Source organism: Pristiophorus japonicus, chromosome 7 (genome assembly GCF_044704955.1).
Source record: "Pristiophorus japonicus isolate sPriJap1 chromosome 7, sPriJap1.hap1, whole genome shotgun sequence".
NCBI lineage: Eukaryota > Metazoa > Chordata > Chondrichthyes > Pristiophoridae > Pristiophorus > Pristiophorus japonicus.
In genome coordinates, this window is record NC_091983.1 from 9037863 (window position 1) to 9065314 (window position 27452).

Sequence of the window (27452 nt, forward strand, 5' to 3'; positions counted from 1 at the left end):
CTCAGTTATGAGGAAAGGTTGGAAAAGTTAGGACAGTTCTCCTTGGAACAGAGAAAGTTAAGAAGCAACCAATAGAGGTTGTCAAGATGATGAGAGGTGTTAATAGAATCAATGGAGAAAAGTTACTCCCTCTGGCAAGTGGTTCAATAACCAGAAGTCACAGATTTAAAACATTTGGCAAATATTTTAAAGGGACGATCAGAAGAAATGTTTTCACTCAGGGCTAAAAACAAGTAATAGCACGGCTTGAGGTGGTGACACCGAATGGCCACTAACGTTAGCGCCAGGCGATGTCTACCATCTCCAACCGAGATATTCCTTTTTAGTGTCCCAAGAGGGGAGTGGAGCACGAAGGGAAGTGTTCCACAATCCTCTTGGGACACTAAAGACCCATCGCAGGGTGGTTGAGGTGCTAGGATACCGGCACCCTAGCGCCTAAAGAGGAGGTGAGGTCGGCCATCTGAAACCTGCAGGTAAGAGAGGTAAGTAAATTGTTAAAAATTTAACACTCAACACTTACCTCTTCATTCCCTACGATATCACCCTGGGATCCTCTGTGCACTATCTGCTTTCCCCTGTTGGGAGTAGCACCTAGCACTACGGCAGGCGAAAACAATCAATTTCGGAAACGCATCACAAAGGGGCGTTGCACACTCTTGAGTAGGTGGCGCTAGAGTGCGCAGCGCTAAATAACAGCGCTACCGCTAAACCACCAACAAAGTTCGCGGTAGGCTGTCATAACGCGGTGTTTGGGTGGTAGGAGCTTTGCGGAACGTTAGCGTCCCTCTCCGGCGCTAACGGGCAACACTAAGCCAACGCATTTTAGCCAGGGAGTTGTCGGGATCTGGAACGCTTTACCTGAAAAGATAATGGAAACTGATTGCATAAATAATTGGAAAAGGGGGTTGGACAGTTACTTGAGGATGAGGAATTTACAGGCTTACGGGCAAAAAGCGGGGCTATGAGACTAAACACGATATCTCTCTCAAAGAGCCAGCACAGGTACGACGTGACTAAAGGCCTCCTTCTCTGCTGTTTATCCCCATGCTGCAACATCCTTAGCATTGAAGCACTGACTACACTTGATCAGCTCCGCTGGGCAGGCCACATAGTTTGCATGCCAGACATGAGACTCCCAAAGCAAGTGCTCTACTTGAACTCCTTCACGGCAAACGAGCCAAAGGTGGGCAGCGGAAGCATTACAAGAACATCCTCAAAGCCTACCTGATAAAGTGCGACATGCCCACTGACGCTTGGGAGTCCCTGGCCAAAGATCGCCCTAAGTGGAGGAAGTGCATCCGGGAGGGCGCTGAGCACCTTGAGTCTCATCGTCGAAAGCATGCAGAAATCAAGCACAGGCAGCGGAAAGAGCGTGCGGCAAACCAGTCCCACTCACCCCTTCCCTCAACGACTATCTGTCCCACCTGTGGCTCTCGTATTGGACTGTTCAGTCACCTAAGTACTCATGTTAAGAGTGGAAGCAAGTCTTCCTCGATTCTGAGGGACTGCCTATGATAATGACCTCTGCTGTAAATTTCTATGATTCTGGAGTCAGAGATAAAATCTGGTCATACCTAGAAAGATGCAGGGAGGCCTCGTCAGTGGGCAATGCCAACCTTGGCTTTATCCTGGTCCTCATTCTGCCTCTTGGATGACACCAAGGAACTCGACCTTAGGTTTCATCAACTGTAGCTTTGTGACATTAACCTTCAGTCCAAAGGACTCCAGTCGATGCAAAATCTCACTCAACATTCATAGATGCTCTTCCCGAACATGGGTACGTATTAGGATGTCATCCACATAGTGGATAATAACGTCGGCATTCAACAGCACTCTCGGAGTTTGTTTCATTTGAGCATGGAAAGTAATGGGGCTTTTGGCGATACATTGAGGGAGGACAATCCAAGTGTACTTCTGCCCTTCAAAAGTAAAGGCAAATTTATACAACAAGAACAAGTTGTATTTATATAGCACCTTTAATGTAGTAAAACATTCCAAGGCGCTTCACAGGAACGTAATTAGATAAAATTTGACACCGAGACACACACAGATGTCAGAGGTAGGTGTTAAGGCGCGTCATAAAGGAGGAAAGAGAGATGGAGAGGCATAGGAAGAGAATTCCAGAGCTTAGGGCCATGGCAGCTGAAGGAGGGGCTGTGATGTGGACAACATGAAGATAGTCCGTAGTGTGTTGCTACACATCAAGATTTTTTATGGCATTAAACTTGAAGTAAAGGGGTTGGAGAATCTGAATGTCAAGGATCCGTATGTCGTCATCTCCAATCACTAGAGCTCTCTGAATCTGATGCTGATCCCATTTATTTCATTGTAATGGTCGATACACTGCTTCTGGATGTAGCCTTATTTGTACATTCCCTTCAAGGAAACGGTAGTCAATGTAGGGTGACCATTTCAATACTACACCTTTCCCTGTTTGGAGAAGCCGAAGGCATGGCCGCCGATGATGGAGCAATTAAAATCGGGGATGCACAAGAGGCCAGAATTGGAGGAGCGTAGATATCTCCGAGGTTTATAAGGCTGGAGGAGGTTACAGAGATAGGAAGGGGTGAGGCCCATGGAGTGATTTGAAAACCAGGATGAGAATTTTAAAATCGAGGCGTTGCTTAACTGGGAGCCAATGTACGTCAGTGAGCACAGGGGTGATGGTGAATGTGACTTGGTGTGAGTTAGGACACGGGCAGGGGAGTTTTGGATGACCTCAAGTTTACTGAGGGTGGAAGATGGGAGGCCAGCCAGGAGTGCGTTGGACTAGTCAAGTCTAGAGGTAACAAAGGTGTGGATGAGGGTTTCAGCAGCAGAAGAGCTGAGACAAGGGCGACGTCGGGCGATGTTACGGAGGTGGAAATAGGCGGTCTTAGTTATGCATCAGATATTGTGAATTGGAAAGGGGCGGGAGACTCCAGAATCCAGTCAAGATATCTATCACCGAATGCCAGATGGACCAGCTTGACTAACATCTTTGCATTTGATGCGAGAATGGGAGCAGCTTTTATAAAATCCGAGGGCTAGACTTTCCACTTCACATGGCGAATCTAAGGCCCATCTATCACCCAAAACTGACCTCTATCGCCCATTTTCATTAAAAAAATGGAAACTAGGCCCAAAAGATCGCCAGAAAAACAGGTGCCCAAGTTTCCACTCGCATCGCTGAAATGATCGCCCACACAAGACCCATCCCAAGTTTCAGCACATAGCATGCACTTCGCTGGGCTGATGCAAGGCCCAAAAGTGCGCTGAGAAATAGTTGCTTTTACTGGGCTGAACAGAAGGAAATGGGCACTACGGATGCCATTTTGAAGATCGGAGGAAGGATGGAGGCAACAGAAAAGAAGGAGCTAAATAGTTGAGAGTTATTTCGAGTGTTAATTTAAAGATATTTCTACTCAGAATATTAGATCAGGATATATAAAGTAGGTATTATAAAGTTATTTTGGAACTAGCTTTTACATAGTGAAATTATTTACTGATATTGTTGGGGCCTATTAAACTGACTAGCATACAGCGTAGATAGTACAGAGTACAGTGATTGGAGAGTATAGAGATATTATTTTAATTTATTTGAAATTAGTGAAAGTAATTATTGATAGTGATATGGGGCCTATGCTTTCCCTGCCTTTAATTGCAACCACTCACACACTGGTTACTGAAAGGATCAATCGAAGAGGTGGCAGAATAATGCGTAGATGGAGACAAAGACAGAGGAGGCGACCGTACAGCCAACGAAGGTACTTGGAAAAGCAATCTTACCTGAACTTGTCTGAAAACGCTTGTCTGAGGAGGCTGCGATTCCGAAAGGAGGTCTTCGATGAGATATGCCAACTCATCAAGGGTGATCTGCAGCACCATCAGAAACGCACTGTCTTTTGAGGTGAAGGTTACTGCTGTCCTAACCTTCTATGCATCGGGATCTTTTCAGGCTTCAGCTGGCGACATCTGCCATATCTCCCAGCACGCTACACACTGCTGCATTCGATACAGGATCGACTTCATAAGCTTCCCAATGACCAGAGAGGCTCAGACCGAGAGGGCTTTGGGTTTCTACAGGATACAGGGAGCAATAGACTGCATGCACTTTGCCCTGAAAGCACTCTTAAAGAACGCGGAGGCGTTTTGTAACAGAAAGGGGTTCCACTCCCTAAATGTGCAGCTTGTTGTCGACCACAATCAAAAAATTCTGACAGTAAATGCTACATTTCCTGGCAGCATCCATGATGCGCACATCCCACGTGAAAGTGCTATCCCTGACCTATTTGTCAATCAGCCAGAAGGTCATGGTTGGATGCTGGGGGATAAAGGATATGGCCTTGCCAGTTGGCTCATGACCCCTCTGCGTAATCCCGTCACTGAAGCACAGAAACGTTATAATGAAAGTCACACAGCGACACGCAACATCGTTGCAAAGACAATTGGAGTCCTAAAGCAGCGCTTCAGATGCCTGGATCATTCTGGAGGCAGTATACAATACCACCCTGACCAGGTCACAGACTTTATTGTGGTGTGTTGCATGCTGCATAACCTAGCTATAAGGAGAGGACAAGTAATGCCAGATCGGGTTGCAGGTCCACCTCCAGAAGGAGGGGAGACAAGAGCCAGCCGGCGAGGATGAAGAGGAAGAAGCGGCAGAAGAGGATGCAGGCAAGGACATAGGGGAGCGCAATTAGCCTGGCAATCTAGCACCGGGACCACCACCCCCCTCAAACCAGTAGCCAGGGACAGTTACACGGCCGCTAAGCTGTTGCGTCAGCAGCTCATTAATGAACGCTTTGCATAAACTATCATTATGGATATTCAAATGTTCATTTACAGCTCAGGTTAATCAAAAGTTTTATTTGCGTGGGGTTTCATTGTTGTCTTGCCTGCACTGGCCTATCATCGGCATTCATACTTACTTTAAGTAAAGGTAAAATAAGGTACTGCTACAATAAAAGAATAAACAAATAAGAATGAACAACTGTAAATTTGTTAACTAATGGAACTAAGAGAGAAGGCACAAAATTTGTTGAATTAAAAGATTTTTTTTATTAACAAAGACAACTAACGAATTAATTTTTTAAAAACTATTTAACAACACCCGCCAACCCACCCTTCCCTCAAATCCTAATGAACATTGAACAAAACAATAACAATTTTCCAACAAGAAGAAATAATTCTGTAAGGGGTTCTGGGGAGTGTTGTGCCTTGGGTGTCTCTCTCTGGGCTTCTGCCCTCACAGCTTATGCCTGGCCTGTGAGGTACCCTGAGTGCAGCAAGAGCACTCCTGGAGAGACTGTGTCCACAGCTTATGAAGGGGGTTTTGAGACTCGTGCGTCCCCACAGCTTTGACTAACCTGTGAGGCACCTGTGAGTGTCAAACACACCTAACCCCTTTCTTCCCTAGCCAGTGGCACACAGTTGAGCGTTTTCGAGGCGCTCCTGGCTTCCCTTACACTGTTCTGACCCAAGACTCACGATCAGGAGATGTAATACAACAGAACTGAGACGAGGCGATTCCAAGAGGAACTTTAAGCTTCCAATTTATTTGACGATGTATCTCAACAAACAGCAATACACCAACAAAACAAACCCCTAAATCCCACTAAACGGACACAACGAGAATTTTTACACAAGTTTAACAGCAGTGCAATGCCCAACCTCCCATCTTCCTGACCTAACTGAGTTGGGAGTTCTGGGGACCAGAGATGGTACTCACCACAGCCTTTAAAGTCTTTCCAGGTCAAAACGCGGTTTCAGGGTTCTCTTTCTGCTATCTTCAGGATCTTGAAGTTACTTTCTCGGTTGTGATTTTCTTGGAAACTTGGTTGTTGTTGCGTCTTGTTATTGCTGTGGATCTACCTGAGTCCAGCTCTCGGGAAAATCCTTGTGGCAAAGAAAAGGTTCAGTCTCCAGTAGCGAAAGGAGGCTGAACTGATGCCATCTCGGGATGGTGGTTTGCTTCTTCTGTCTTCGGTATCTTCGGACACTGGTCTTCATTCTGTGTCGAAAGGCTGACTGCTTGCTGGAACACGAGAACAGAACAACTTGTCGGGGCAGAAACCCCTTCTTATATCCAATTATCCAGCCAGACTTTCGTGCTGAAATAAATCCTTCCCATTGGTGGGCTTGTGATTTTTGAAAAATGCAGCAGTGTTGGATTTTGCGGGGGGTTTTCCACTGGCCATCCCTGATAACCTAAACAAGGGTTGAGTAGGTGTTAATTGGGTTGGCAGGGTGTGGGCCTCCTGTAGCCATTGTGTAGGCCCTCAGTTTGTTTTGGGTTTCCTAGTTTTCTTAAGGCCTGCATAATATCCCTCCATAATGTAAACGTGGGGGAGACAATAGCCCGGTATCGGTGATGAGTCAGTCCCGAGTTTTAGAGCAAGGGCACTCCCATTGGCTTGGAGTCCCTTGCTTCAGGCTGACTCTATCCCACCATTGGCCCTCCGGTGACCTCCCCGTCCAATCATTGCCCTACCAAGGCCAAACCATCTCTGTTTCAATCCATATCTGGCTCTGGGTTCCCTGTTCCTTCCAGGACACTGGCCTGCTGCAGCACAGACAGATCCCACAGCTCTTTTCCTTCTGGGTAAAATGAGTGGTTTTTCGTCCTCCCCTACAATTCAACAATGAAAAACACACCCCCCTTCCTACCTGCCGCCACATTTCTCTCCAGATCCTTTCCCACCCCGTGTTCTTACCCCACCCGCCCGTTTTGGTCTACGCTGACTGACATGAACATGTTGTGCAGTGTGGGACGGCAAGACTTCCTGCCGTGGTGGAGGTGAAGGAGTGGAAGTTGAAGCCTGAGGCTCCACTTCCGAGTCAGGAGGAACTCTGCCCTCTGTACTCGCTTGCCTGCTCGGGGTCGCGCTGCGAGCTGACACGACACCTTGGGGTGCAGCGCTGTGTGCAGCCATTAACGCATGCTGAAGGGCATTGGTTGCAGTGGTTTGCTCACGAATGGCCTCCAACATCTCCTGTGCTGGCTGTTTGCATGGAAGACCAGTTGGAGAAGTTCGTGCTGAACTCGCTCCAGGTTGCTGGAAACTGGCTCCAGTTTGCAGAGAAACCCGCGACCGTCTCCCTGCACAGGGATATCAAGCTCTCCGTCTGGCCCTCCATGGTAGGCGATTGCTCACCCCGCTGACCAATATTTCGCGCCTTGGCATCACCACCTGCACACCGCTTAGTTCCGGTGCCTCAGCCATCTCAATTGATCCCCCCCAGACCAAAACAATATCTTCCTCTTCCTCCTCCTCCTCCCGCGAGGTTATTGACGGTGCAGGAATGGATGAGTGAAACTGATTCTAACGACACTTGACCTTAAAAAAACAAATGACATTTCTAAACAACTTATTAGGACATTAACGGTGCTCATTATTAGTAAACATACATATCAATACATATCAATTTTTCAATAACCCATAACATAAGAATACTTTTCAGTACCCCATATGCACAAGGGTTCACCAGGGCTGACATGACCTTATTCGTAAATCAAGAGTATATCAAATTGCATTATAATTGCAGGACATTACATGCGTAACTAAGATATTTTTAAGATGTCTTTAATAATGTTTGACACATTGCACAGTTTCCATTACTCTCAAGACTCAAGGGTGGGTTGTCAGGCCCCACTAAGGCGATCGCAAACTCCTCGTATTCTGATAAAATCTGAACCTGAGCAGAGCCGCCGCCCGTCCTCCTCTGCTCGGCTCGATTGATAGATATCTTCTGTAAATGATAAGATAACATTGTATAGCATAAGCTATTGGACTTGGTCATAAACATTTAAGATTTACAAATTTAAATGTTCGATTAGAACTTTGCATTACATTGCATATGAACAATATTCCATAATATAAAATTCAACTTAGTGTTAGAATGCAGAAATTAATTCATAATTTAATTAGTTAATACTATTACAAAATGATATTTAAGATTCCAATTAAAATTTGCATACATCATTTAAATATTACATATGTAAAATTGTAAATATAAAATGCAACTTACTCAGGCTGCTGCCAACAAGCTGTTCCATCTTTTCCTGCACTGGTCAGGTGTACGTACTTTGTTCGAGGCGGAGGTTACGACATCGGCAATCTTGGCCCATATTTTCCAATATGCACGGGGTGGAGGTTTCCCATGCCCATCCTGTGTCAATTCATCCCACCTGCCACTCACTATGTTAACAAGTGCGTCGTTGGCCTCCTTGCTAAAGGGTTTAGCCCTTTTCCTTTCACTATCTCCCTCCATATTTCAGTATATTTATCAATATATTAGATAATATATTATATTGTATATTTTTCCAAAATTGAGCAAAACAAAATAATTAAAAGTCGATAAGAATGATTAATTTTCAATATGAATTCAAATATCAATACCAGCAAACACAAACAGCTCCTCGTCCCTTCCTTCCCCTCTCTCTCTCTCTCTCTCTCTCTCTCTCTCTGCCCCTCCCCGTGCTTCTGAGCACCCCTGACCTCTCAAAACGCAGGAAAGAAACTCAACCACAAAAAAATCCCACACATGCGCAGAATAGCGTTGCTAGGGAAGTTTTTTTTTTTACTCCCGTTTTCGGTGGGCGATCGTGAGATTGCCAAAAAAATCGCATCGCTGGGGTAAGGCCGAGTGGAAAATCACAAAAAAAAAGGCGATCAGCAAGGCCGAGACATCCCACATCGCTGGAACATGGCCCATTTTTTTCGGCCTTAGCCACCTAGTGGAAAATCTAGCCCATAGAATATTACAGCACAGAATGAGGCTATTCAGCCCATCGTTCCTGTGCCGACTATTTGAAAGAGCTATACAGTTTAGTCCCACACCCCAACTTTTCTTCCCTTAACACTGCAAATTAGTCTCCAAGTACTTGTCCAATTGCCTTTTGAAAGTTCCTATTAAATCTGCTTTCTGTAATGCACCACCCTTTCAGGTAGTGCATGCCAGATCTTAACCACCTTGTGTAGGAAAAAAGTATCATTTCCCTCTCGTTCTTTTGCCAATTATTTTAAATCTGTGACATCTAGTTATCGACCCACTTGCCAGAGGAAACATTTTCTCCCTACTTGCTCTATCAAAACCCCTCATAATTTTGAATATTCGGTCTCCCCTCTGCTCTAAGGAGAATAATCCCACCTCCTTTAATCACTCCACATAACTGAAGTTCTTCATCGCTGATATCATCCTGGTGAACCCTCTCTGTACCCTCACCGAGCCCTCGACATCCTTCCTAAAGTGTGGTACCCAGAATTGTACACCATACTCCAGCTGAGGCCCAACCAATAATTTGTAACGGTTTAGCATGACTTTGTTTTTGTATTCAATGCCCCTATTTACAAAGCCAAGTATTCCTTCTGCTTTCTTAACCGCCTTCTCAATTTGCCCTGCCACCTTCAAAGTTTTGTGAATATACATCCCCGGGCCCCTTTACTATTGCACTTCGCTCAAAATAGTACCGTTGACAGTGGTTTCTGATACATTAATGACCTGGACTCTGGGGGTACAGGGCACAATGTTGAAATTTGAAGATAACACGAAACGTGGAAGTATAGTAAACAGTGAGGAAGATAGTAATAGACTTCAAGAGGACATGGACTGGTGGATTAGACGTACAGATAGCAGATGAAATTCAATGCAGCAAAGTGTGAGTTGATGCATTGTGTTCGGGAGAATGAGGTTAGAAAATACAAGCTAAATGGTACAATTTTAAAGGGGGGGTACAAGAATAGGAAGGAAGAATAGAAAAACAGAATTTTTTTAAATGGTGAGGAACTATTAAATGTTGGTGTTAAGAGAGATTTAGCTGTTCTTGTACTGGGTGGCGGTGTGAGCTGTGAAGAGGACGCTAAGAGGCTGCAGGGTGACTTGGACAGGTTAGGTGAGTGGGCAAATGCATGGCAGATGCAGTATAATGTGGATAAATGTGAGGTTATCCACTTGGGGGGCAAAAACACGAAGGCAGAATATTATCTGAATGGTGACAGATTAAGAAAAGGGGAGGTGCAACGAGACCTGGGTGTCATGGTACCTCAGTCATTGAAAGTTGGCATGTAGGTACAGCAGTCGGTGAAGAAGGCAAATGGTATGTTGGCCTTCATAGCTAGGGGATTTGAGTATAGGAGCAGGGAAGTCTTACTGCAGTTGTGCAGGGCCTTGGTGAGGCCTCACCTGGAATATTGTGTTCAGTTTTGGTCTCCTAATCTGAGGAAGGACATTCTTGCTATTGAGGGAGTGCAGCGAAAGTTCACCAGACTGATTCCCGGGATGGCAGGACTGACATATGAGGAGAGACTGGATCGACTGGACCTGTATTCACTGGATTTTAGAAGGATGAGAGGGGATCTCATAGAAACATATAAGATTCTAACGGGACTGGACAGGTTAGATACAGGAAAAATGTTCCCGATGTTGGGGGAGTCCAGAACCAGGGGACATAGTCTAAGGCTAAGGGGTAAGCCATTTAGGACTGAGATGAGGAGAGACCTCTTCACTCAGAGAGTTGTTAACCTGTGGAATTCCCTACCGCAGAGAGTTGTTGATGCCAGCTCGTTGGATATATTCAAGAGGGAGTTAGATGTGGCCCTTACAGCTAAAGGGATCAAGGGGTATGGAGAGAAAGCAGGACAGGGGTACTGAGGTGAATGATCAGCCATGATCTTATTGAATGGTGGTGCAGGCTCGAAGGACTGAATGGCCTACTCCTGCACCTATTTTCTATGTTTCAAATGGCATGTTGGCCTTTATTGCATGGGGGTTTGAGTCCAAGAGTAAGGAAGTCTTACTGCAATTGTACAGGGCTTTGGTGAGACCACACCTGGAGTACTGTACACATTTTTGGTCTCCTTATCTGAGAAAGGACATATATGCCTTAGAGGCGGTGCAACAAAGGTTCACTAGATTGATTCCTGGGATGAGAGAGTTGTCCTATGAGGAGAGATTGAGTAGATTGGGCCTATACTCTTTGGAGTTGAGAAGAATGAGGTGATCTTATTGAAACATATAAGATTCAGTGGGGGAATGTCAGGGTAAATGCTGAGGGGTTGTTTCCCCTGGCTGGAGAGTCCAGAACTTGGGGCCATAGTCTCAGGATAAGGGATCAGTCATTTAAGACAGAGATGAGGAGGAATTTCTTCACTCAAAGGGTTGTGAATCTTTGGAATTCTCTACCACAAAGGAATATGGATGCTGAGTCGTTGGGTATATTCAGGGCTGAGATAGATAGATTTTTGGACTCTTGGGGAATCGAGATATGGGGATCAGGCAGGAAAGTGGAGTTGAGGTCGAAGATCAGCCATGATCTTATTGAATAGCGGAGCAGGCTTGAGGGGCCTCCTGCTCCGAATTCTTCTGTTCTTATATGAACAGAGACCTGGGGGTATTTGGGCACAAATCTCTGTAGGTGGTAGGACAGGTTAATAAAGCATAAGAAATCCTGGGATTTCTAAATAGAGTACTGCAAAAGCCAGGAAGTTATACTAAACTTATATAAAACACTAGTTTGGCCCCAGCTGGAATGTTTTATCCAATTCTGGGCACCACACTTTAGGAAGGACGTGAATGCTTTGGAGAGCGTACAGAAGAGATTTACGAGAATATTTCCAGAGAGGAGAGATTACAGTTATGTGGATAGACTAGAGAAGCTGGGATTGTTCTCCTTGGAGCAGAAAAGGCTAGGAAGAGATTTGATAGAGATATTTAAAATCATGAAAGGTTTATATTATTGAATGGCAATGCTGACTCGAAGGGCCGAATGGCCTGCTCCTGCACCTAATTTCTATGTTTCTATAAGAGCAAATAAATGGAAACTGTTTCCAATGGCTGAAGGTTTGATAACCAGAGGGCACAGATTTAAGGTGATTGGTAAAAGAACCAGAGGCGAAATGGGGAGAAAGTTTTTTACGCAATGAATGGTTAGGATTTGGAATGCACTGCCTGATAGGTTGGTGGAAACAGATTCAATAGTTACCGGCAAAAAAGAATTGGATAAATACTTAAAGGAGAAAAAATTGCAGGGATCTGAGGAAAGAGCCAGGGAGTGGGACTAACTGGTTTGCTCTTCGAAAGACGGAGTGCAGACTTGAAAGGCTGAATAGCCTCCTTATGTGCTGTTTGATTCTATGATACAGCTTATACCATCTCTCCATGTTGTTTCCAAAGTGCATCACTTCACACTGATCCACATTAAATTGCATCTGCCATGTTTCTGCCCATTTCACCAGCGTGCCTATGTCCTCCTGAAGTCGTCCACTATTTATTTACTAAGTTGCTAAGTTTTGTATCATCTGCAAACTTCAGAATTCATAGAATCTTACTTCATAGAAAGAAGTAATTTGGCCCGTCATGCCTGTGCTGCCTCTTTAAAAGAGCTATCTAAATTAGTCCCAGTCCCCAGCTTTTTCCCACAACCGGAACTCAAAATTGTACTCCCTATACTCAAGTCCAGGTCATTAATATATAACAAGAAAAGCAATGGTCCTAATACTGACTCCTGGGGGACCCCACTGCATGTTTCTCTCCAGTAAGAAAAACATTTCTGGAGTAAATTTGTTTAATTGCCTGTAATCAATTGTCACTTGCTAGGAGCCGGTTATACTCTTGACACATCGTTAATTTTCCTGATACCCCCTGGTTCTCTAAACTTGTTATTGCCACGTGTAAACTATCCACTGCCCCTCTTAGATGGGGTATTGTCTTTGTGGTTAGGGGTTATCCCCCTCATTCTGAATACACGTTTCCCACATTCATGTTGGTATCTGGCAAACATGTCTGGTGTCTTTCACACACCTGTCTAATCTCAAAGACATGGGCCCCCAATGGGCAGGAATGGGATTCAAATGATCAAACTGACCAACGTACCCCCAAACCTCAGTTTTCCTGGCTGCTGCGATATTCACGGCACCAATTATCAAGACTGTCGGGTCTCCCACTGTGGAGAGACAGGAGGTTCATTAGCATATTTAAATCAGGGTGCTATAATGGAATTGTGTGAGTAAATCTTTTGTACTGAGAGACTAGAGGGAGTCTTGTTCCAAAGTATAAAGGTTTTATTAAGAAATTACAATATAAGTAGTAAAGATGTTAAAATACAAAAGTATAATTACAACATGCGATTCTGGGATCAGGACTTGCAATTTTCGGAGGTAACTCAGGAGTAAAGCTTCACATGACAGTAGCCAAGTCTGATGTCGTCATACAGCAACAACCCATTCCCATATATCTGTGTCTTGCTTGTCCCATTTTCATCTTTGACTAATAACAGTACAATTAGGAGAGTACGCATCCAGAGTAAAACCACAAACTAAGAAAAAACACACTTTTTTTTTTTACAGAGGAAACTATGGTTCTGAGCTTTTCATTCTCCATTCTTTCTGACCTTTGTAATGAAGAATATTGTTAAAATACAATTTACATCCAAAGGTATAACATGTGCGACAGCACAGAGCAGACCCTTTGGCCGATCAAGTCCTTAAAATTATCTGAGGAGGTAACCATATGGTAGATATGGAAAATGCAGTGGATGTAATGTGCATGGACTCTAAAAAGCCTTTGACAAAGTACCACATGGGAAATTACTAGAGAAGATTAAGATGTGTGGAATTCGGGGGAGGATAGCAAACTGGATTAAAAATTGGCTAGAGGGAGTTAAGGCATGTTTTCAGAGTGGTTGGAAGGTGTGTTCAGTTCCAGGACCACTTCCGTTCCATGTGTATACCAATAATTTTGATATAGACCGAGAGGAAGTGGTGTTGAAATTTGCAGATGATCAGAATTATAGAAGACCAAAGGAAACCAGAAAGGGAGATTTATGAGATGGGGAGTGGGCTAAAAATGATAGACAGAATTCAGTGACAATAAGTGAGGTTATATATTCTGACTTTAAAAATTCAGTAATTATACTCGCGGCCCAGTGCTGTGGAAGATCAGAGGTATTTGATGTACAGGTTCATAGGACAGTAGAGGCAGCACCTCAGCTTAATGAGGCCGTAAAAATAAGTTAATGGAATTCTCGGTTTTATCACAAGGGTTATCGAATATAAAAGCCAAGAAATAATGATGAGTCTGTATAATACCTCGATAAGACCACCATTAGAATACTGTGTGCCGTATTGGGCTCCACACTATAGGCAGGATATTGAGCTTTTGGAGAGGGTACACTACAGATCCTCTAGGATACTCCCTGGTTCGAGAAAATACAAATACAAAGGATGACTTGAAAAGTTATTTCATTATTACAACACAGATTATGAGGTGATATGATTAAAGTGTTCAGAATTATTAAATGATGGAGCAGACTGTTTCCAGTAGTTGATGGAATGAGTGGCCATAATTACAAGATTGAATGCAAGAGATTTAGAAGAGAGAACAAGAGAGAGAGTTGTGAGGCTGCAGAATTCACTTCTCGGGTTAGTGGTTGAGACAGAAACTGTCAACATTCAGGGTTAGATTGGAGGCGCGAGGGGCCAAATGGCCTACTCCTGCTCCTATTTCTTATGTTCTTATGATAGGTGGATCAAAGCGAAAGGAATGGGAACAGGGTGATATGTGATTCAGACTTTTAGCTCCCGTGGATGGTAAACGCCAATATGGACCGGTTGGACCAAATGAACTGTTTCTGTATTGCAGCATCTGGCTGTACAAGTCTGTGTTGGCATTTTTCTCAACATAGGCCACCTACTTTAAACCCATTTTCCTGCTTGCTCCCCATACAATTTAACATTCTATTTTTTCACCATCTAATTTCCTTTTAAAAGAATTTATAGATTTTGAGTCAACTGCAGTTTGTTGCAGAGAATTCCACATACTACCCACACTTTATGTAAACAATTTTTTTCTTCCTTTCCCTTTATTCTTTTTGTAATTAAATTTGTGCCCTCTTTTCAATATCTTGCAATCACTAGTTACTTTAGCATAACCCATTATAACCTGAAACCCTAAGTATAAGAAAATGGCGCCGGAAAAAAAACACGCGATTCTGGAGCGCCCTGCAGCTCCATGTCTGCTTGGCGCGGAGCCTACACTCGCGCCGATTTTGTAAGTGGGAGGGGGCGGGTACCATTTAAATTAGTTTTTTTCCTGCCGGCAACCCTGCGCGTGCGCGTTGGAGCGTTCGCACACGCGCAGTGTGAAGGAAACATTGGCACTCGGCCATTTTTGTAGTTCTTTGTAGCTGTTTAATTTTTGAACATTTTTTAATAAAAGCACATTCACATCAGCACATCAGCACTGAGAAGGTGCAGGAAGCCTCAGAAAGTTGAGGCAGCCGTTTCCCGATGGCCTCGCCCCTCCTGCCGTCAGGAATGGCTGCTGAACTTGTGAGGCTTCCTGCAGCCTTCTCACTGTCTCCTTCCCCCCCCCCGCCCGCCGTCTGGAACGGCTTCTCCCCCCCCCCCTGCTGCGTTCGGTCGGTCGGGTCCGCACTCCCTCCCTCCCTCCCTCCCCCCCCCCCCCCCCCCCCCGCCCGCCGTCGTGAACGAACGGCTTCCTCCTCTCCCCCCCCCCCCCCCCACCGTCGTGAACGAACGGCTTCCCCCCCCCCCCTGCCGTCGGGAACGAACAGCTTCCTCCTCCCCCCCCCCCCCCACCGTCGGGAATGAATGGCTTCCTCCCCCCCTCCCCACCGTCGGGAACAAACGGCTTCCCCCCCCCCCCCTGCCGTCGGGAACGAACGGCTGCCTCCCTCCCCTCCCCCCCCCCCCCCCCGCCGTCGGGAACGAACGGCTGCCTCCTCTTTCTCCCCCCCCCCCCTGCGGGAACGGCTGCCTCAACTTGTGAGGCTGACTGCAGCATTCTCCGTGCCTGAAGCACTTTCACACAGGTAGGAAGATGGTTTATTTAATCTTTTCTTTGCTTATAAATGTTTATTCAGGTTAGATTTATTTGTATAATATTTGTATAAGTATAAATAAGGATTTATTGTAGAATTTAATGAGTTCCCTTCCCTTCCCCCCCCCCACCTCGTTCTGGACGCCTAATTTGTAACCTGCGCCTGATTTTTTAATGTGTAGAACAGGTTTTTTCAGTTCTACAAAAATCTTCACTTGCTCCATTCTACTTTAGTTTGGAGTACGTTTTCACTGTGGAAACTTTCAAATCAGGCGTCAGTGGCCGGACACGCCCCCTTTTGAAGAAAAAAATTCTGTTCCAAAGTGAAACTGTTCTAACTGACTAGAACTGCAGAAAAAAAATGTGGAGAATTGCGATTTCTAAGATAGTCCGTTCTCCACCAGTTGCTCCTAAAAATCAGGCGCAAATCATGTGTAAACTTGGGGCCATTGAGAGGGCTCAGCTGTAATCATCGCAAGCAGTTTATCACCATTAATCAAATTCTGCAATTGAATCATGAGGTTGGACCCAAAGTGTTAATGATTTGAATTGCAGTATCAAGGATCATGTAAATTGAACTTCAGTGATACCATATTTTACTTCAATGCATATTGACAGTACATACACTACACAAATTCTAAAGAAAGGCTATAAGTTCAACTGTTTCTGCTGAAGTTCCACAAGAGCTTTTGACTTAATGGGCTCTCTTGAACCACGAGGGAGGAGCGGTGGGGGTGTGGAGGTGTGCAGGCACGTATCAAGTTTAGTTTCCATTAATTTGCATGTATCTCAAATTGTCGATACTAACAGATCTTGGCATTTACCCACCAACGAGGCAGCAGTGCTAAAACAGACCCCTTTATTAACATCCAGGCCCACAAAATGTAAATAAGATGAAACGGCAAATAAGACTCGGGCTGTGAGCTGGATTGTCGGGGGTGGGGGGCCGGAGGGGGGGTGCGCAGGTTGAACAGAAGTGACGTGTTAGAATGTTTTCAATCCTCCATCCCAAATGCTGAAACACATTTTCATTCATTTTTGAAACCTTCATGGCAACACGTTGCACATACAGACCTTAACCATTTTATATATTTACACAATAGCGTGTTCGTTTTGCACAGAATTATTTATATGATGCACTTTGCAAAGGCAGAAAATATATAGCAGTCTATTGTTTTGACTTGTTTTGTATTTTAATCTTTGGTTACTCAATGGAGCTGGAAACTGAGACTCTGTTAATAAAACAAGTCAACTAGAATGAAAAATAATTGAACTGTGTATTTTACCGACCAGTGACAAGAGTAAACGGAGGACCAAAACTGTAAAGAAAAGCTTAGAGCCAAAATGGAACCAAACATTTATCTATTCCCATGTACATCGGAGAGACTTTCGAGAACGGATGTTAGAGATCACGCTGTGGGATCAGCCTCGTGTACAAGAAGAAGGAAGTGAATTTCTTGGAGAGGTAAAACAATGCATGTACTTTCACATTTTATTCATTTCTACTATAAAAATACTCCCAGCATTAGTTGGGCATTGTGCTTCAGAAAGCCCTGTAACTGGAGCATTTTGAATCCAGATCAGTGTCCAGGTTCATCTTTTTTGCATGGATTGGTCTTCACCCAGGCAGGAATACTGCTTGGGAATCGGAACGTTGGGGTCACCTCAGATCATGCTCCCTCCCAAAACTCCTCACTTGGGCTCACAGCAAGAATAAATTAGAGATTCCCCTATTACATTTTGTGGTGCCAATACATCAAAGGCTTTTCTTGGGGGAGCTACCATTGTCCACTCAGTAGGTGTGGGTCCTCCGAGTTCTGCCACTAGCTTTGAACTACTTTAGTTTAGACCTGCTTGTATGTGGAAATTGAGGAGCAATGTCAGATTATCTACAATAGCCGTTACCTTCCTCACTCTTTGGAAGAAAATCAACTTCCATACACAAAGTTCCCTCCTGGCCGATCCCTTGTTTATCTCTCAAACCTGCCACGGGTTGTAGCTACTCTGCTACTATTGTGTGATATTTTGGTGCTCCTGCTGTTGCTTAGGTTGTCAGTGCCAACTCCTGGTCAAAGAGCTAAACTAATGTTATACATTCATTAAGTGCTCATAACATTGGCCATGATAAGATGCTGATTATAGAAACAGAAAATAGGAGCAGTAGTAGGCCAGTTGGCCCTTCGAGCCTGCACCGCCATTCAATATGATCATGGCTGATCCTCTATCTCAACACCATATTCCCACTTTCTCCCCATAACCCTTGACGCCTTTTGTGTCGAGAAATCTATCTCCTTTTTAAATATATTCAGTGCCTTGGCCTCCACAGCCTTCTGTGGTAGAGAATTCCACAGGTTCATCATCCTCTGAGGAAAGAAATTTCTCCTCATCTTAGTCCTAAATTTCCTAACCCGTATCCTGAGACTGTGACCCCTTGTTCTAGACTTCCCAGCTAGGGGAAACATCCTCCCCGCATCCAGTCTGTCCAACCCCGTCAGAATTTTATACGTTTCAATGAGATCTCCTCTCATTTTTCTAAACTCTAGTGAATACAGGCCGAGTCGACCCAACCTCTCCTTATACAACTGCCCTACCATCCCAGGAAATAGATTGGTGAACCTTTGCTGCACTCCCTCTATGGGAAATATATCCTTTCTTAGGTAAGGACACCAAAACTGCACACAATACTCCAGGTGATGTCCCACCAAGGCCCTGTATAACTGTAGTAAGACATCATTGCTCCTGTACTCAAATCCTGTTGCAATGAAGGCCAACATACCATTTACCTTCCGAACTGCTTGCTGCACCTGCATGTTTGCTTTCAATGACTGGTGTACAAGGACACCCAGGTCCCTTTGTACATCGACATTTCCCAAGCTATCACCATTTAAATAATACTTTGACTTTATGTTTTTCCTACAAAAGTGGATAACTTTACATTTATCCACGTTATACTATATCTGTCATGTGTTTTTCCACTAACTCAACTTATCTAATTCACCTTGCAGCGTCTTTGCATCCTCCTCACAACTCACAATTCCGCCTAGTTTTTGTCATCAGCAACCTTAGAAATATTACATTTGGTTCCCTTATCCAAATCACTTTTATTTATCTATATATATTGTGAATAGCTGGGGCCCAAGCACTGATCCCTGTGGTACCCTACTAGTCACTGCTCGCCACCCTGTTTATTTCTACTCTCTGTTTCCTGTCAGTTAACCAATTTTCAATCCATGCCAGTATATTATCCCAATCCGATGTGCTTTAACCTCTTGTGTGGGACTTTATAAGAACATAAGAAATAGGAGCAGGAGCAGGCCATACAGCCACTCCTGAGCCTGCTCCGCCATTTAATATCATGACTGATCCGATCATGGACTCAGGTCCATTTCCCTGCCCGCTCCCCATACCCCTTATTCTCTTAGCGGTTAAGAAACTATCTATCTGTCTTAAATTTATCAAAGGCCTTCTGAAAATACAAATACACTACATCCACTGGTTCTCCCTTATCTATTCTATCAGTTACATCCTCAAAAAACTCGAGTAGGTTTGTCAAACACGATTTCATAAATCCATGTTGACTTTCTCTAATCCCGTTGATATTATCTAAGTGTACCATTTATAATAGACTCTAGCATTTTCCCTACAATAATGTGAGGCTAATTGGTCTGTAGTTCCCTGTTTTCTCTCCCTCCTTTTTTAAATAGTGGGGTTACATTTGCCACCTTCCAATCTGCAGGAACTGTTCCATAATCTATAGAATTTTGGAACACGACAACCAATGCATCCACTATTTCCATGGCTACCTCTTTTAGTACTCTGGGATGCAGATGATCAGGCCCTGCTGATTTATCGGCTTTCAGTCCCATTAATTTCTCCAGCACTATTTTCTTATTAATAATCATTTCCTTTAATTCCTCTTGCTCACTGGACCCTTGGTTCCCTAGCATTTCTGGGACATTATTTGTGTCCTCTTCCATGAAGACAGAACCGAAGTATTTATTTAATTGTTCTGCCATTTCCTTGTTCCCCATTATAAATTCTCCTGTTTCTGACTGTAAAGGACCTACATTTGTCTTCACTCATCTTTTTCTTTTTATGTACTTGGAGAAACCTTTGCAGTCGGTTTTTGTGTTCCTTGCAAGTTTACTCTCATACTCTCTTTTTTTCCTCTTAATCAATCTCTTGGTCCGTTTTTGCTGAATTCTAAACTGCTCCCAATCCTCAGGCTTGCTACTTTTTCTGACAACTTTTTATGTCTCCTCTAATACTATCCTTAATTTCTTTTGTTAGCATGGTTGGGCCACATTTCCTTTTGTGTTTTTGCGCCAGAAAGGAATGTATAACTGTTGCAATTCATGCATTTGTTCCTTAATGTTAAGCATTGCCTATCCACTGTCATGCCTTTTAATGAATCTTCCCAATCTATCATAGCCAATTCATTCCTCATACCTTCGTAGTTCCTTTGTTTAGATTTAGGACTCTAGTTTCGGATTGGACTACTTCACTTTCCATCTTAATAAAGAATGGTCATCTTCCCGAAAGGACACTGCACAGCAAGACTGTTAATTAACCCCTTCTCATTGCACAATACCCAATCTAAGATACCCTGTTTCCGGGTAGGCTTGTCAATGTACTGGTCCATGCAACCACCTCGTACACACTCCAGGAATTTATCTTCCACAGTATTATTACTAATTTGGTTTGGCCAGTCGAAATGTAGATTAGAGTTGTTGTGTATCTGTAAAGCATGCACTCCCATGTTCTGCCACCAGGGAGCATCTCCCCTGAAGTCCCAAGGGATCCCAGCATCGCTTGAGAGCACTGTCTATAAGCCAGCCCCTAAGGCCTGTTGCTCACTCTGGAGTGTCTTAACAAAGACTGAGGTCACTGTTACTTTAACCTCCCTGTGCGCAATCTCATCTGTGTTAGGAACACAATAACTGGCGACGTGTATACGAATCCAATGCAAAGATGCATCAAACTGTGGGCATCCTGGAGAAGTTCTCGGAGTCTGAGGACTGGGAAGTCTATGTCGAACGGTTAGACCAGTACTTTGAAGGAAGCGCTGCAAAAAGGAAAGCGGTCCTCCTCACGGTCTGCAGGGCACCGACCTACAGTCTCATGAAGAACCTTCTGGCTCCGGTGAAACCCACAGATAAGTTATATGAGGAGCTGTGTACACTGGTTCGGGAGCATCTTAACCCAAGGGAGAATGTGCTGATGGCGAGGTATCGGTTATATGCGTGCCAGCGATCTGAAGGTCAGGAAGTGGCGAGCAACGTTGCCGACCTAAAGCAACTTGCAGGACAATGTGAGTTTGATGGCTACCTGGAGCAAATGCTCAGAAACTTTTTTGTACTGGGCATTGGCCACGAGACCATCCTACGAAAACTTTGGACTGTAGACACTGACCCTCAGGAAGGCCATTGCGATAGCACAGGCGTTTATGTCCAGCAGTAATAACACCAAACAAATCTCTCAGTACACAAGTGCTAGCAATGTTCATAAATTAACTGGAACTGTGTTTGCGAGCAGAAATATACAGGGCAGAAACCACGAGTCTGCAACTGCCAGCAGGCCTCAGGTGACCCAGATGACTGAGTCCGCAACAAAGGATGAATGCAAGGCAATTCACACCTTGTTGGCGTTGTGGAGCCTTCCATTCAGCCTATTCATGCCGCTTCAAAGGATATGTTTGCAAGATCTGTGGAACAATGGGGCACCTCCAACGAGCTTGCAGACGAGCTGCAAGCTCTGCAAAACCTGCGAACCACCATGTGGCAGAGGAAGATCGGTCCATGGTGGATCAAAGGAATTTCGAGCCTGAGAGAGAGGAGGCAGATGCTGAAGTACACTGGGTGCGCACATTTTCGACGAAATGTCCATCTATAATGTTAAATGTAAAATTGAATGGCTTACCCGTAGCCATGGAACTGGACACTGGTGCTAGCCAATCCATCATGAGTAAAAAGATGTTTGAGAGACTTTGGTGCAACAAGGCACAAAGACCAGCCTCGAGCCCCTTCCACATGAAACTGAGAACGTACACCAAAGAGCTTATCAATGTCCTGGGCAGCGCCATGGTCAAGGTCACCTACGAGGGCACAGTGCACGAACTGCCACTCTGGATTGTCCCGGGCGATGGCCCCACACTGCTTGGAAGGAGCTGGCTGGGCAAAATCTGCTGGAATTGGGAGGACATCTGAGCGCTATCACATGTCGGTGAGGCCTCATGTACCCAGGTTCTTAACAAATTTCCTTCCCTTTTTGAGCCAGTCATTGGAAACTTTTCCGGGGCGAAGATGCGGATCCACTTGGTCCCAGAGGCATGACCCGTCCACCACAAGGCGTGAGCGGTACCTCACATGATGAGGGAGAGAGTGGAAATCGAATTGGACAGGCTGCAATGCGAGGACATCATCTCCCCAGTGGGATTCAGCGAGTGGGCCGGCCCGATTGTTCCAGTACTCAAAAGTGATGGCACGGTCAGGATTTGCGGCGATTATAAAGTAACTATTAATCGTTTCTCGCTACAGGACCAATACCCACTTCCTAAGGCAGATGACTTATTTGCGACGCTGGCAGGAGGCAAGACGTTCACTAAGCTCGACTTGACTTCGGCCTGCATGACGCAGGAGCTAGATCAACACGCACAAGGGACTGTTCATCTACAACACATGCCCATTTGGAATTCGGTTGGCTGCAGCGATCTTTCAGAGAAACATGGAGAGCCTACTCAAGTCGGTACCACGCACGGTGGTTTTTCAGGACGACATCTTGGTCACGGGTCGGGACACCGTCGAGCACCTACAAATCCTGGAGGAGGTCCTCCAGCGACTGGATCGTGTAGGGCTGCGGCTGAAGAGGTCGAAATGCGTCTTCATGGCAACAGAAGTGGAGCTTTTGGGGAGAAAGATCGTGGTGGACGGCATTCGGCCCACAGACGCCAAGACAGAGGCTATCAGGAATGCGCCCAGGCCACAGAACATCACGGAGCTGCGGTCGTTCCTGGGACTCCTCAACTATTTTGGTAACTTCCTGCCGGGGTTAAGCACCCTCTTCGAGCCCCTACATCTGTTAGTGCCTAAAGGTGAGAACTGGGTGAAAAAAATCCAAGTAATTGCTTTTGAGAAAGCCAGAAACATTTTATGCTCCAACAAGCTGCTTGTATTGTATAATCCGTGTAAAAGACTTGTGCTAGCACGTGATGCATCGTCGTACGGAGTCGGGTGTGCATTACAACAAGCTAACGTTGCGGGGAAGTTGCAACCTGTCGCCTATGCCTCCAGGAGCTTGTCTAAGGCCGAGAGGGCCGACAGCATGATTGAGAAAGAGGCATTAGCGTGTGTGTTCGGGGTAAAGAAAATGCATCAGTAGCTATTTGGCCTCAAATTTGAGCTGGAAACCAATCACAAGTCCCTCATAACCCTGTTCGCTGAAAACAAGGGGATAAATACTAATGCCTAAGCCCGCATACAAAGGTGGGCACTCGCGCTATCAGCGTATAACTATACCATCCGGCACAGGCCAGGCACCAAGAACAGTGCAGATGCCCTCAGTCGGCTACCATTGCCCACCACAGGGGTGGAAATGGCGCAGTCTGCAAACTTGTTGATAGTGGCGCAGCCCGCAGACTTGTTGATGGTCATGGAAGCGTTTAAAAATGATAAATCACCTGTCACAGCCCGCCAGATTAGGACTTGGACCAGCCAAGATCCTCTGCTGTCCCTAGTAAAAACTGTATACTGCATGGGAGCTGGGCCAGCATCCCCGTTGAAATGCAAGAGCTAATCAAGCCGTTCCAGCGCCGAAAGGATGAGCTGTCCATTCAGGCAGACTGCCTGTTGTGGGGTAACCGTGTAGTGCTACCCAAAAAGGGCAGGGAGATGTTCGTCTCGGATCTCCACAGCACACACCCGGGTATAGTAATGATGAAAGCGATAGCTAGATCCCACGTGTGGTGGCCCAGTATCGACTCTGACTTAGAGTCCTGTGTACGGCAATGCAGCGTGTGTGCTCAGTTAAGCAACGCGCCCAGAGAGGCATCACTAAGTTTGTGGTCCTAGCCCTCTAGACCATGGTCGAGGATCCATGTCGACTATGCGGGCCCATTTCTCGGTAAAATGTTCCTGGTGGTGGTGGATGCTTTTTCAAAATGGATTGAATGTGAAATAATGTCGGGAAGCACCACCACCGCCACCATTGAAAGCCTGAGGGCCATGTTTGCCACCCACAGCCTGCCTGACATACTGGTCAGTGACAACGGGCCATGTTTCACCAGTGCCGAATTTAAAGAATTCATGACCCGCAATGGGATCAAACATGTCACCTCGGCCCCGTTTAAACCAGCATCCAGTGGGCAGGCAGAGCGGGCAGTACAAACAATCGAACAGAGCCTCAAACAAGTCACAGAAGGCTCACTCCAAACCCGCCTGTCCAGAGTACTGCTCAGCTACCGTACGAGACGCCACTCGCTCACAGGGGTGCCCCCGGCTGAGCTACTCATGAAAAGGACACTTAAAACCAGACTCTCGCTGGTTCACCCCAACCTGCACGATCAGGTAGAGAACAGGCAGCAGCAACAAAATGTAAACGATGGTCGCGCCACTGTGTCACGGGAAATTGATCTGAATGAACCTGTGTATGTGCTAAACTATGGACATGCTCCTAAGAGGATCGCGGGCACGGTGATAGGTAAAGAAGGGAGTAGGGTGTTTGTCGTCAAACTAGACAATGGACAAATTTGCAGAAAGCACCTGGACCAAACGAGGCTGCGGTTCACAGAGTGCCCTGAACAACAGCAGACACCACCTTTTTCGAGCCCACAACACACACCCAAAGGACCAACGACACCACGCCGGACCAGGAAATCAAACTCATCATGCCCAACAAGGCCAGGCTCACCCAGCAGCCCTGCAGGGCCAACAACACGCCAGCCCAGCGAGGGCACAGCCAAGACACCAGAACAGACATTTGTACCGAGGCAGTCCACCAGGGAAAGAAAGGCTCCCGACCATCTCACCTTGTAAATAGTTTTCACTTTGACTTTGGAGGGGGGAGTGATGTTGTGTATCTGTAAAGCATGCACTCCCATGTTCCGCCACCAGGGAGCGTATCCCCTGAAGTCCCAAGGGATCCCAGCATCCCTTGAGAGCACTGTATATAAGCCGGCCCCTAAGGCCTGTTACTCACTCTGGAGTGTCTTAATAAAGACTGAGGTCACTGTTACTTTAACCTCCCTGTGTGCAGTCTCATCTGTGTTAGGAACACAATAAAAGTCACCTACAATTACTGTAGTACCCTTGTTACATGCATCTCTAATTTCCTGTTTGATGCCGTCCCCTACAATACCACTACTGTTTGGAGGCGTATAGACAACTCCCACCAATGTTTTCTGCCCCTTGGTGCTCCTTCGCTCCACCCAGATTAATTCTACATCTTGATTTTCTGAGCCAATATCCTTTCTCATTACTGCTCGGATTTCATCCTTTACTAACAACGCCACACCACCCCCTCTTCCTTTTTGCCTGTCCTTCCTAAATATGAAATATCCTTGGCTATTCAATTCCCAACCTTGATAATTGCAACTATCAAACTCTCAATTTCCCACTCTGAGCTGCTGCACTCTGTGCTACCAGCACACAGCCCTCTGTTTATATGTTCTTTTATATGTACAAGATAATGATCGAGTTTAGAGTGAGACTTCAAAAGCTCCCTCCACAGAGCCACACAATGGCTAGAGCTTGCAATTACATTGTGATTGTTGACATATTAAAATTGAATGGAGAATGCTGATGCAGCAATTTACAACAGTAAATGTTGACACAAAGGCCTGACTAAGGTTTGCAGACTGGAAGTATTTGTCCTAGCAAGATTTTAATAATAAACTAGATACTTCATTATTAGTTGCAGGGTACAAACTACTTAAAAGGACAATATCCTTAGGTATTTTTCCTTGGTAGCATCAATCGTGCTCCTAATTCTTGCAGTTGTTTATCTACAACATTTTAGGTTGATAATTGCTGGTATAGATCATATTGTTGCACTTTTTCAGATCCTTATAGAGCTGGAGACGGCATTGTTGGATGATGAACCACACTGGTACAAACTTCAGACACATGATGTATCTTCACTACCTCTGCCTCAGCCATCGCCCTACATGCCAAGGCGGCATGTCCATGGGGAAAGTCCTAGTAAAAGGCTACAAAGTAGGTCATTGATAATTGCAGTCCCATTAGAGTTCTGTCATCTTTCTGCCTCGATTCTGAAATAAATCCTCAGCATAACAAATACTTAGTTGTTTTATTAATTGTGAATTAAGTTGACTGTGATGTATGTTGAAATCACTGTGTAAGATATAGATGACTTTCAATTTTACAATCAGGCTGTCCTGAAAATAAGGCTTTCTCTTTCCTAACCAGGAGTATTGAATTCATTTATTGCAATATTTTACTCACTGCTAAACTAGGGGTCCCAACAGAAAACATTTAACCCTTAAAATGATGCACTTCGATAATAGCTTCCAAACAAATGTTCATCTGAAGCCCCTCTCGGCTATTTTAGCAGTGAATCTGACCTATTTAAAATAATTAGGTTAACGCTTTGTTAAAAAAGCAGAGCGAAGAATTTCAGACAAACATGTTGAGCATATATCCACTAGTGTAATTTCAGGGCCCATATTAATACTCCATAAATACTGTGTTCAGATTGTTATTTTAGAAAGCAATTAAATACTAGTTTTTAACTGGGAAAGTACCAAAGGCACATCCTAAATACATATATATTTAATTTATTGAGCTAACCTAATAAGTAAAATTGTCTACTTGTTAGTGCTCCTTTTTAAACATTGTCTGCCATATTTTAACTTTCTTAACTTTTGTCATTAATCACCCATGTAGAATCTTGTTAAAATCCTGGTATATATCAACTTGATTGTTCACTGTGGCAATGATGTCTTCAAAGAGATCCAGCCGGTTAGTTAAACATGAACCCCCTTTCCTGAACCCCTGCTAAATATGCTGTGCAAGTGTTTATCCAATAAATTGCAGATGTTACACTTGCCTCTGCACAGCTCCGATTTGTGTCTCTTGCTCCTTTTGTAATAATGGCATTATTTTGGCCACTATCCATTCCTCAGGAGTCTTTCCCAAATTAATAGTTTATTAAAAAAAAATGTCAGTTAATTCTGCTTTAGCCCCCATCTTCTTTAAGACTTGTAGATGCAAGTTGTTCGGACCAGCTAGTTTATCCTTTTCAAGATCATCTAACCGTTTTATAACCAAAAATCCATTACAGTATTTGTATACAGTCTAGGCCCTTCTCTGGCATTTCTGAGCTGTTCACTTCATCTCAACTTTGAGATATGCTGCCGTTCTACGACATAATCCAGGCTGGGTTATTCTTTGTAAAAATAAATTACTTTAATTTCAGGAAACTATAGAGTTCAAGACTATTAATACTCAGATTTGAAAAACAAAAAGCAGACTGCCTGGATGCACCACACAATTTGAATAGAAGTATGGCCAAATGATTTGACCATATCAATACTTATATTTATTTGCATGCATGTTACTGGAGAAATACATACCTACTGTGTACTCATGGGTGTGATTGAGGATGCTGACAGCCAGCTT

General features: G+C 44.7%; 1 protein-coding gene across 24 annotated transcripts in view; it reads left to right on the forward strand.

Annotated features, from left to right (window-relative positions):
- Nucleotides 1-27452, forward strand: part of rims1a (regulating synaptic membrane exocytosis 1a) — a 908397-nt gene that overhangs the window by 562683 nt on the left and 318262 nt on the right. For all 24 annotated transcript variants that reach the window (XM_070884742.1, XM_070884748.1, XM_070884749.1 and 21 more), the window contains 2 exons: nucleotides 17113-17284; nucleotides 25874-26027. In XM_070884742.1, coding sequence (XP_070740843.1) covers nucleotides 17113-17284; nucleotides 25874-26027 — 326 coding nt within the window. The remainder of the gene's footprint in view (nucleotides 1-17112; nucleotides 17285-25873; nucleotides 26028-27452) is intronic.